The 12,276-nt window shown below is 39.2% G+C and overlaps 1 protein-coding gene across 9 annotated transcripts in view; it reads left to right on the top strand.

Annotated features, from left to right (window-relative positions):
- The window catches only part of PFKFB1 (6-phosphofructo-2-kinase/fructose-2,6-biphosphatase 1), a 106,746-nt gene that overhangs the window by 1,857 nt on the left and 92,613 nt on the right, over positions 1 to 12,276 (top strand). For 3 of the 9 annotated variants that reach the window (XM_064574119.1, XM_064574115.1, XM_064574113.1), the window contains exon 1: positions 2,772 to 5,259. The exons of 2 other annotated variants lie outside the window; for them this stretch is intronic. In XM_064574119.1, the coding sequence (XP_064430189.1) occupies positions 5,163 to 5,259 (97 nt within the window). In that variant the 5' untranslated portion in view covers positions 2,772 to 5,162. Of the gene's footprint in view, positions 1 to 2,762; positions 5,260 to 12,276 lie in introns of those variants that run through there. 4 more of the 9 variants (XM_064574121.1, XM_064574122.1, XM_064574116.1 and 1 more) reach the window with 4 other exon arrangements.

Raw genomic sequence — 12,276 nt, 5'->3', positions numbered from 1 at the left:
TTGGGGGAAAGATGATATCTGTATCTAATTATCTATCTACCTATCTGTCAACCGTCCCCACCTGTCTTTGTGGGACACTGACCAAAAGGGCAGTTCCCTAGCACCTTTAGAAGTCTATCTTGATCTATTCCAGTTCTGAGTGAACTGGATGGTAGGGATTATATCTCACACCTCTCCAATGGTGTATAAAGTGGGTCTGGTTTGCTGTGGCACTTTGAACAAGATTTTCACCTTCTCTGGGCTTCAATAACCTCCTTACTAAAATGGAAATTGAAGTCCCTGGCCTACTTCCTTCAGAGGGCTGTCTCAAGATGAAGAGGAGTAGAACAGGAACCAAATCTCTGGAGATGTTTCAGGACTTCCATGCTCTCTCTGAGATTAGTGATCCTGTTTTTTTTCTGTAGCCTCTGCGGGTAATACCACCCACAGACCTCCAGCTGCTCTTCTCCTGGAGTGACTATGGTCTGTAGAGAGCCACTCCTAGGTAGGATGCAGTGAGTCTTGGGCCCCAGGCATGGGGCTGAATATAGTGGGGGGATAGTGAGCCAGGGCAGTGGCTATAAAGGAAGTGGTACCTAGGCTGCTGCCACAGAAGGCCTAATACTCATGTATCAGCACATAAACTATAAGCATGTGGCCAATGTCCCCTGTACACCCTTGTCCCCCACAAATGCATTTATACCCACACACTCCCAAGAATTACTAATAGAGATACCCCATTTGTGATTTTGTAACCCATGAGTATGGTCTTAATAATGCTTTTAATAGAATTCTTCTATGCACCCCACACTTTGGGAAGATGGTCAGGATCTGTGGGCCTCAGGAAGTCACACTCTGTGCTTTTTCTCCCTAGAGTTAACCCCATTTTAGAATTTGTGGTTCAGATCTTGGTCTTGAGTGAGTCTCAGATACTGAGTGAACTCTTTTTCTGCAACCAGTTAATTGGACTTTTTCGGGGTAGGGGACTTCATTCTTTTGTTTATTCTATTCTACCCCATTCAAGGTTGAGAAACTTTCTAGATACCACCTTCTACTTTCAGACCTAGTTAGTTTGCCCACCCAGTTCCCTGCATAGATCTCAGTTATAATATTTAACTTTCTGAATGGGGAATTATTTGTCTATATGTTCATCTCATTTAGGGCAGAGAGATAGATTGTACAAATAACTCATTGAGCAAGTGTCTCCTCTTTGCCAGCACCTGAGCTGGACACTGGAAACACTGATCTCAGATAATTGCGGTCTAGTCCCCATCCTCAAGGAACTCACAGTCTAGTAAGGAAGTACACCAGTAAAAACTGGTGGATACTTGCTCAGATAAATGGAATCACATAGACAATATGAAAACTGAAGATAATGCCTGTCCCAGGTTACAGGGAAAGTTTCCCAGAGGAGGCAACATTGAACCAGTTCTTGAAGAGTGAGTCAGATTTCATTGAGAATGGAAGGAAAGAGAAGGCATTTCAGGTAGAGCAAAGGTCCAGAGGTAAAAAAAGTATATGTTATGTTTGGGGACTCAGTGAGTCAGCCAGTGCAGTTTAAGCATGGGGGTCTAAAGAGAGACATGGCTAGAGAATTAGGTTGGGGTTTCATTTAGAACAGCCATTCTGAGACCTTTCCATAAAGCTTGTTTAGTTCTAGTTCTCCTGCTTCTAGGATCAAAGTTGGTAACAGAGGTAAACAAACAAAAACCCAGATAAACACACACATAACTACAAAAGCAAAATAAAACAACACAACAATAACAACAACAAACAACCAGCTAGCTAGTTCCAGTTCCAGGCAATTTTAACTTGGGTTTTCAAGCCTGGACCCCAGGCTTACCCTTTCAGACCTTGCCAATAGCTTGCTAGCCTCCTATCTCAGATTTCCTGTGGCTAAAATTATCTCTCTGCCTCTTGGCAGGGTCATGAGGACAAAACTATAAACATAGAAGGGGGTTCATGTGACTGGCTCAATTACCTTGGACAAGCTACTTCCCCTCCCTAGACCTTAGTTACCCTAAGAAACTAGTGAGAATGTTTGTAAGGAGCAACTAGGATATGGAATATGTTGTTACTTTGTGGGCAATAGAAAACTTACATGTAAAGGGTTATTATTAAGATTATTAGCATTGTAAATCAAAGTGAGATATTACCTTAGATCTATCAAAATGGATAAAATAAAAAACACAAGAAATAACTAGTATTGGCAAGGATGTGGGGGAAAAAAAGGAACCTTCATACACTGTTAGTGGGAATGCAAATTGATGGGACCTCTGTGAAAAACAGTATGGAGGTTCCTCAAAAAATTAAAAATAGAAATAGAAATACCATATGATCCAGCAATTCCACTACTGAGTATTTACCCAAAGAAAATTAAAATACTAACTCAAATGCACCCCTATGTTTATTGCAGCCTTATTTACAAAGCTAAGGTGCAGCCCAGGTGTCTATCAATAGATGAATGGATCTGATACATATATAGAGATACAGATACACACACACACACACACACACACACACTATACACACATACACACACACCCCTACACATATAATGGAATACTACTCAGGCATAAGAGGCATAAAGAGAAGGAGATCTTGCCATTTGCAATGACATAGATGGAGCTAGAGAGTATTATGATAAGTGAAGTAAGTCAGAGAAAGACAAATATGTGATTTCACTCATTTGTGGAATTTAAGAAGCAAACAATGAAGAATAAAGACAACACACTCTTAAACACGAGAACAAACTGGTGGTTGCAGGGCGGGGTTGATGAGGGGAGGGGTAGAATAGATAGAGGGGATTAAAAGTACACTTATCTAGATGAGTACTGAGAAATGCATAGAATTATTGAATTATTATACTGTACACCTGAAACTAATATAACACTGTATGTTAATTATACTTCAATTAAAAAAGTAACACAAAAATATACAAAATGCAATATTGCAGTGTCAGAAAAAGAAAAAAAAACAACTCAGTAGCTGGCAAAGCCAATGCTGAGGAAAAATAAAATATTAGCATTGGCAGAGTAATACTTATTAGGAGACTTATTAGGATTAAGAGAGTTGTATCTCTTGCAAAGTCTAGTTCTAAAACTCTAAAGGTTCTGAGATAATTTGGAATACCACATTCTTAAGTCAAGCTAAATTGATCAATTAACAGAAAAAGCCTTGGACTGGGAAAAACCAGGTCCTCAGTGTTCTGACTTGGGTACTTTTTGCTATAGGGCCTTAGGAAAATACTTCCCCTCTCTAGGCCTCCATTTTACCAGAGACGGTCAGGTGAAATGATTTCTAGGGCCTTCTGTATCACAAAACCAAAAAAGTAAAAGTAAATTTACCTTTCTAATTGATTGGCAGGAGCTCTTTATTATAAATATTAACCCTTTGTTATATGTTATAAATTCCCCTATTGTTTCTTGTATACCCAGCATTACATTAGAAGTTTCAGATTAGCCAAAGAGGTGATTGATCATTTACTTCACAAAGGGAATAGGTGTTAACTAGTGTATTTTGAACATTTCCCAGGTTGCTTTATGTGTATCAACACGTTGAGTTTTCAACAACTTTAAGTGGGTAGATACTCTTACCAGATGAAAAAACTGAGGCACTGTGAATTTAAGTTTTCTGCCCAGGATCTCATAATGGGGGAAGAGGTGGGATTCCATTCAGGTAGTATGGCTCCCCAGCCCATTTCTGTTAACCACTGTGATTCACTGCCTCAGTAAATTCATTTAGATGGGCAGGCTCCAAAATGTATTGAAGGTTTGGATTGATTTATACACAACTAGAGGGAATATAACCTTTGTATAGACTAGGATACTGAGAATAAACTTTTAGGGAACTTCTTAAAAGGCGAAGTGCAGCCAAGAACATTGGAGGAAAGGGATTAGAGATTTCTATACCCAAAAGCTTGTTCCTGTGTAGCCTAGTTCAATGGAAGAAAGTTGAGATTCCTTGTAGCCAATCATTGGAGGTTCATCAGGGGGTGGGAATGTTGCAAAAGAATGAAGTAAGAGTACACTTGGACATATTCCAGGTACGCTGTGTCATTACATGAGCTCTTCCCCCCAGGGGAAGGTAAAGTAGACACATCTGGGTGGGATGGCTCTGCCCTATGGACTTGTCCTACTTTGAGGTCATTGCTCCCTGCTCCCCACACTCAGCCTGCTGCAGCCTTCACCCTAAGCCTCCATCTCCTCAACTTGGTATGAAGAACTGTAGTCAGATCATGAGGCCTTTCTTCCTAGGGCACCTAATGGCAGCTGGCAGCCATGTGTGCAGTGCTTACTATCTCTCCCCACAGAAATGGCTACATTTACTTCTCTTTCCAAGGTGTCAGGTTTACTCTAATTTATTTAGCCTTGGCTGGGGAGAACATAAAGATGATCAGATGGTGCCCATCTCTCCCAAGAGTGACCCCAAGCAGCACATTTTAGGAGGGAGAGGCCCTGTGGTAGGAAAGGCAGCAGAATTCAGGGGAAGACAACCGTCGCAATAACATTTTGGGTGGGGGGAAACAGTGAGACAATGAACCTTCCACTTCCACTTCTGGTTTTTGATTGCTAGCTCAAAAGTACATTTTTCAGTAGGGATTTTGTTTGTACTTGAGAACCTTGAATTTCTGATGTGGATCTCTGTTTCTGGGTTAGAACTTGACATTATACTTGGGCCCTTTTTTTTTTTTTCAAAGCTGTGAAAGCGGCTGAGACCTGCCTCCATCACCTTTACCTTTTCCACCCCACACAGGATATAAGCACATGATCTTTGGTCTTTTATTTGCATGTTCTACTAGTCCTGTCTTCATTGGAGGGAAGTAACTGGCCAGACCTAGGCTGTCTTGCTGGCTGCCTTCCTTGCTGGGCTCCAACTTATCTCCTATGTACACAGCCCTTGGAGTTCAGAGGCCTCTGCTGACCTCTGCCCAACCTCTCTCTCTGCACCCAAGCCCCCACTGGTATATACAGGCACAGAGGCAGGCAAGTCAGGCAAGGACTAGGAAAGAGGAGAGGGGGCTGGAGACAGGCTGCCAGAGGGCTCAGAAGCCCAGTGCACCTGCCTGTCCCAACTCTGTCCACCTGCTGCTGTGGCCACATTAACAGAAGAGACAGCTAGTAAGACAGGAAGTGAGGCCCAGTACCTTGTGGACAGTGGTGTCATTAGCTGCGACACCTAAGATGTCTCAAGAGATGGGAGAGCTCACCCAAAACAGGTTGCAGAAGATCTGGATTCCACACAGCAGTGGCAGCAGCCGGCTACAGCGGAGGAGGGGCTGTAAGTGTGATTTGCTTTCATGGGCTTCAAGGTGGTGGTGGTAGAGTGGGTGTAGAAGAAGAGCAAAGGACATGCCCCTCCCCCACATCTACCCCCAACCCATCCTGAAAGTTGGACTAGATAAGCAGCTGAATGAAGTAACTGTAGAACAACAAAAGGATAATGTCAGAAAAGATAGAGAAAGAATAAGAGAAAGAGAGAGATGAAGGACAGAGAAAGAATGAGGATTAGGTAAAGACCATCTTAGAGGGATTTTTGACTAGGCACTTTTTTTCCTTTCTCATCCAGAGCTTATTTGAAATGCTTCCTGTTTGAAATTTGACATTGCTAGTTTGGAACTGTTCAGTGCTAGCCTAGAATGTTTCATTTTGGTGACCTCAATGAAGTGTCTGGAAATTGGTCCTGTCTGATAGTGCTTGGGTGAAATAAGGTAATGGTTCCTGGCATAATTTCTCAGGGAACAGGTGCTGGATACACAACAGTACCATGCCATTGGTCAGTTTTGCTCCTCCCTTTTCTCAAGCCTCTTCTAATAAGTCTATACCTGTCTGAGTTGGGAAAGTCTGGGTGTCCTGTCTTCTGCATTGCCTTCTTGGCACACATGGACACTTTTGCTACTCTGGGAATTTGAGAGAGAAAACAGCCTCTCAGGAAGAGCCTGCTGTGTAATATTCATTTTGAAAATTTAAGAAAACAGAGACAAAGGAGAAGCAAACAAAACTTGTAAATATTTTTTTTAAAACACTGAAGTATACCATTTCCCACAGATAACAGGGGACGGTTGTAGACCAAGGTGCTTCCAGCCCAAGGATTATGGCCTGAGGAACCATGAGGTGGGCAGAGATAAGACAGCTGTGGACTGTGGGACCCAGACATTTTGAGGTCCACCTGACCAAGCTCCCACTATGCTAACGCTAGAGGAAGTCCAGGCTCAGTGCTATTGGGAGGAGAGGTAGTTGCTTAGAGAATACAGGAAGATGTAGGATATTAAATATGGTGTATAGTATGCAAGATGTAGATGGAGGAAGAAGAGGGAGAGACAGAAAAAAAAACAGCCTCCTGTTCTCTTTCCTTCTCTCCACCAGCAGTTTCACTCACTCATCTAGAGATCTAGGAGCCTGGATGAGACTGAGAATTACATCCCACCGCCATCCAGTGAACCACTTTATTTCTTTCCAAGGGGCTGTTGGATTTAGTTGACAAGCAGGCAAGCCAGTCTCTGCATACCTGGGTCCTCCAGAGTTAGGACCTTTATATTTCCGTGAACTCTGTCTTTCAGGTTGCAGAAATAATACACATAAATCACCTAATATAGTCTCTGTCACATAGAGGGTGCAAAACAAATATGTGCTCACTTTAGTTCTGAGCCTCTCTTTCCTTAGCTGCAAAACAGAACTAATAACTATTTCTCACATTGTGTTGTTGGGATGATTCAGTGATTCAGAGGTCTGGATCCAGACTGCCTAGGTTTGAATCCCAGCTCTGCCACCTCCTGCCTCTGTGACTTTGGGCATGTCTCTTTACCTCCCTGTGCTTCCATTTCTTCATCTGTAAAAATAAGTGAATAATAGTGTTGTCGTGAAGATTAGAGAATAAAATATATAAAATGCTTAGAATGTCCAGCTCATAGTAAGTGCTCCATAAATGTTAATTATTATTTAAACAAGAAGGTGGGTGCGTGGTCTTTCTGCCCCTCATATCCTCAGCATCAAGCTCAGAACCTGGCACACAGCAGATGTTTAATGCTCTACTTCCACTCACTCTACTACTCACCATAGGCAAGCATGGGCTCTGTGTGTACAAGACAGTCGCTCATTAGTGATTGAATTATGTCAGACTGCAGACACAATAAACTTGGTGTTTGCCAAATCCTGCCCTGGAAAATGTCTGCCTCATCTCTCTTGCTGGAGAGTCTGTTTACCACTGAAAGATCTTAATCATCCTTTGCTTGGAGCATCCTCTCTAGACCTGCCTGGTTCCAAAAAGGGCAGTGGGTGAGGAGATGAACACAATCAATGATGTTGTTCTGAGAATTAAATGCATTAACGTGTGTAAAGTGCCTGAAAAGCTGTGTATGTCCATCTGGACTTTTTTCTCATTCAGTGTTATGTTTTGTGTGCCATCTATATTATTGTTGCATGTAGTTATATTGTTTATTCTCCTTGCTGTGTAGTACTACATTTTGTGAATACCTCATGGTTTATCCATCTGTTTTTTTTTTTTTTAAGATTTTGTTTATTTATTTGAGAGAGAGAGAGAGAGCAAGTGCATGAGAGAGGGAGAGATCATGGGGAGGGGGAGGGGCAGAGGGAGAAGCAGACACCCCACTGAGCAGGGAGCATGATGCAGGACTCCATCCCAGATCCCTGGGATCATGACCTGAGCCGAAGGCAGCCGCTTAACCGACTGAGCCACCCAGGCACCCCTTTCCATCTAACTGTTGATGCACATTTAGGTAGTTTCTAGTTTTTGGTTATGAACAATACTGCAGTAAAATTTTTTGTCTGCATAAATTTTGGAATTAGCTTTTCAAGTTACACACATACACACAGAATTCTGGGATTTTGATTGGAATTACATTCAATCTGTAGATCAATTTAAGATCAAATTAAGATCAATCTCTGTGACATTGTCTTCTGTAAACACAGTATGTCTCTCCATCTATTTAAAACCTTTTCATGTTATTCAAGTGAAGTTTATAATGTGAAGGGGCTTGCACATCATTATAAGAAATTCCTTTATTTCTTGTTGCTATTGTAAACAATACCTTTTTAGAAAATTACATTTTCTAGCAGTTTATTGGTAATGTATATGAATATAATTGTAGTTTTTGTATATTGCATTTGTAACTAGAAAACCTGATAAACTTTCTTATTAATTTTGATAATTTATATGTAAATGACAATTCTCTTTTTTCACCTCCCATCTTTATATTTTTGTATCTCTTTTTCTTATATTACTGCGCTCCTGGGACCACTCATCTCCAACAAAAACACACCATTTTAAGTACATTGTTGAATAGAAATGTTAATAGTGTGCATTGTTATGTTGATCCTAATTTTAAAGGGAATGTTCTTAAAGTTTCACCACTGAGTAAATTTGCAGTAGTTTTTTGTAGATTTCACTTAATAGGTTAAAGAAGTTCCAGGTGCCTGGGTGGCTCAGTTGGTTAAGCGTCTGCCTTCGGCTCCGGTCAGGATCTCAGGGTCCTGGGATTGAGTCCCACATCGGGGCTCCCTGCTCGGCAGGGAGTCTGCTTCTCCCTCTCCCTCTGCCTGCCTCTCCCCCTGCTCTTTCTCAATCTGTCTCTCTCTCTGTCAAATAATAAATAAAATCCCTCTAAAAAAAAAAAAAAAAAGAAAGTTCCAGTTTATTCTTAGTTTGCCAGTAGGATTTTTTAAATGAGTAAACTTTGAAATTTATTAAATGTATTTTCTCTATTTCTTGAGATGACATGTTAATTTTCTATTTTAATTTGTTAATGTGAATTACATTGGAGATATTTCTTATGTTGAACTAATCTTGCAGTCCTAGGATAAATAAAAACTGCTGGATTTAGTTCATTAATATTTTATTTAGGAATTTGGTATTTTGTTCATGAATGAGCTTGGTTCCTAATTTTACCATGGTTCTCGTGTTTCTCTATTTGATTTTAGTGGCATAAAATGAAGTGGGAATGATTTCCTTTCATTCTGTTTTCTGACAGAGGTTATATAAGGTGGCACGACTTCCAAATAAAAACATCTGAGCCTACTATCTTCTTTGTAAGAAAATTTTTAACTGATACAATCTTTTAAATAGTTATAGAATCATTCCAGTTTGCTATTTCTACTTGTTAATATTAAGTTATGGTTTTCTAGGAATTTTTCTATCTCAGATCACTTTTTAAATGTATTTGCTTGAAGTTCTTATATTCAGATTTTTAAATGTTGCATTTGCAGTTATGTCCTCTCTTTTGCTCTAATATTGTTTATTGGTATCTTCTCGTTTTCCTCTTGATCAGTCTTGCCAGAAGTTTGTCACTTTTATAAGTTTTTAAAAATAATCAACTTTTGGCTTTTTACATTTCTGTTATATCTTTGTTTTCTATTTAACTGTTTTTCTTACCATTATTCTATTTCTTTCACTTTCTTTTGATTTTTCTTTTTAACTTCTGCTCATTAATTTTCAGACTTTCCTGTTTTTGAGTATAAGCATCTGATGCTATAATTTACCTACTAAATAGAGGTGATAAAAAAATAGGACTGATACAAACAGCGAAAGACATGTATCATATGACCTCACTGATATGAGGAATTCTTAATCTCAGGAAACAAACTGAGGGTTGCTGGAGTGGGGGGTGGGGTGGGAGGGATGGGGTGACTGGGTGATAGACACTGGGGAGGGTGTGTGCTCTGGTAAGCGCTGTGAATTGTGCAAGACTGTTGAATCTCAGATCTGTACCTCTGAAACAAATAATGCAATATATGTTAAGAAAAAAAAAAGAAGGTAGCAGGAGGGGAAGAATGAAGGGGGGGAAATCGGAGGGGTAGATGAACCATGAGAGACGATGGACTCTGAAAAACAAACTGAGGGTTCTAGAGGGGAGGGGGGTGGGAGGATGGGTTAGCCTGGTGATGGGTATTGAGGAGGGCACGTTCTGCATGGAGCACTGGGTGTTATGCACAAACAATGAATCATGGAACACTACATCTAAAAGTAATGATGTAATGTATGGGGATTAACATAACAATAAAAATTTAAAAAAATAGAAAGTTATGTTTTTGGAAAAAAAATAGGACTGATATTCCTCAGATGCATAATTGTATGGACATAAGGATTTTCTTAAATATTTCCAGATTATTTGGTAAATAATCACTGTTCCCAGCTTTCTTAGTTTCCCCACCACTTACTCCTTGCCCTGGGCACCTCAGCCCTTTACTCAGGACTGTGGGGACCTATTAATCTCCATTTAGCAACTAAAGGGTTAATGCCTGACACAGCAGGAAGTCTCCAGGAATTTGGTGCCAGTCCATTGGCCAACTTCTTGACAGATCAGTGCCCTTGCCATTTCCATTTTGATTACATTCTTGTCAGGGAACAAGCTTCCTGTGATTTCAGTTCTTTGAAACCTATTTAGATTTGCCTTATGGACCAACAAAAGGTCATTTTTAGTAAACATTCCATAAGCACTTGAAAAAATACACATTTTATAGTTGGGTTTAGTGTAGTATATACTTCAATTAAATCATGTTTGTTAATCTAGCTCAAATGTTCTACATTCTTCTGGGGTGTTGTCTACTTGTTGATATGAAAAATTTGTTACTGTCTCCTTATAACTATGTCAATTTTGATGCTTTGTAAATAATTATTAAAAATTTACAACTGTTATATCCTCCTGGTGAATTTAATACTTTATCAATGTGTAAGGAAATTATTTCTGGTAATTTAGTATCTTTGGCATTTTGCCCTAAAATAAAAATATTTTTCTGATATTATTACTTTTATTTAGCTTAATATTTGCTTGGTATAACTTTTCCTATGCTTTCTAAAAAATTGTTTTTGATAGAGATATAATTCACATAATGTGAAATAAACCATTTTAAAATATACAGTGGTTTTTTTTATTATATTCACATGGTTGTATACCATCACCAGTAATTCCAGAACATTTTCATCAGCCTCAAAAGAGACCCTATACCCTTTAGAGTCATTCCAGATCCCCTTTCCCCTCAGCCCCTGGCAAACACTAATCTGTTTATTGTCTCTATAGATTTGCCTGTTCTGGACATTTCATACAAATGGAATCATACAATATGTAGCCTTTTGTACCTGCCTGTTCTCATTGGGCAAAATGTGTGCAAGGCTAATCCATGTTGTATCATGTGTAGGTACTTCTTTTTATAACTGAATGATATTCTACTGTATGGCTATACCACATTTGTTTACTCATAAATTGATGGACATTTGGGCTGGTTCCACTTTTGGCAATTATGAATAATGCTGCCATGAACATTGTTGTACAAGTTTTTGTGTGGACATATGTTTTCATTTCTCTTGGATATATACCTAGGAGCAGAATTGCTGAGTCATCTGATAACTCAATCTATGATGCTTTAAGGAACTGTCAAACTGTTTTTCAAAGTGGCCAAACTGTTTGTCAAAGTTTTACATCCCCAAAAGCAACATATGAGGGTTCTAATTTCTCTGTATCTTCACTAACACTTGTTATTGTCCATTTTTTATAATACCCATCTTAAGTGAATATGAAATGATATCTCATGATGCTCATTTGCATTTCACTAATAACTATGATGTTGAACATCTTTTCATAAACTTATTGGCTATTTGTATATATTCTTTGGAGAAATATCTATTCAAATGCTTTGCCTATTTTTAAATTGGATTATTTGTCTTTTTAAAAATATTTATTTATTTATTTGAGAGAGAAAGTGAGCGGGTGGGAGGGGCAGAGGGAGAGAGAGAGAGAAACTTTAGCAGACTCTGCACTCAGTGCAGAGCCCGATATGGGGCTTGATCTCACAACCCTGAGATCATGACCCTGAGATCATGACCTGAGCTGAAACCAAGAATCAGACACTTAACTGACTATGCCATCCAGGTGCCCCAAGGGTTGTCTTTTTGTTAAGGTTGATTTGTATGAGTTGTTCATATATTCTGAAAATTAGACTCTTACCAGATATATGATTTGCAAATATTTATTCCCATTCTGAGCTGCTTTTTCACTTTCTTAATAGTACCTTCTGAAGCAAAAAAAAAAAAAAAATTTAATTTTGATAATGTCTAATTATTTATTTTGTCATTTCTTGCTTGTGCTTTAAGTATCAGATCCCAGAAACCAATGTCTAATCCAAAGTTATTTGTTTTTTTTTCAGTTTTTATTTAAATTCCAGTTAATTAACATACAGTGTCATATTAGTTTCAGATGTACAATATAGTAATTCAACACTTACATACCTCACCCTGTGCTCATCACAACTAGTGCACTTCTTAATCTCCATCACCTATTTCACCCAT

This window comes from Mirounga angustirostris, unplaced genomic scaffold, assembly GCF_029215605.1.
Source record: "Mirounga angustirostris isolate CCGP_5_RB_7025 unplaced genomic scaffold, mMirAng1.0.hap1 SCAF_11, whole genome shotgun sequence".
NCBI lineage: Eukaryota > Metazoa > Chordata > Mammalia > Carnivora > Phocidae > Mirounga > Mirounga angustirostris.
The sequence above is the reverse complement of the archived record's forward strand: the minus strand, read 5'-3'. Positions and strand labels throughout refer to the sequence as shown.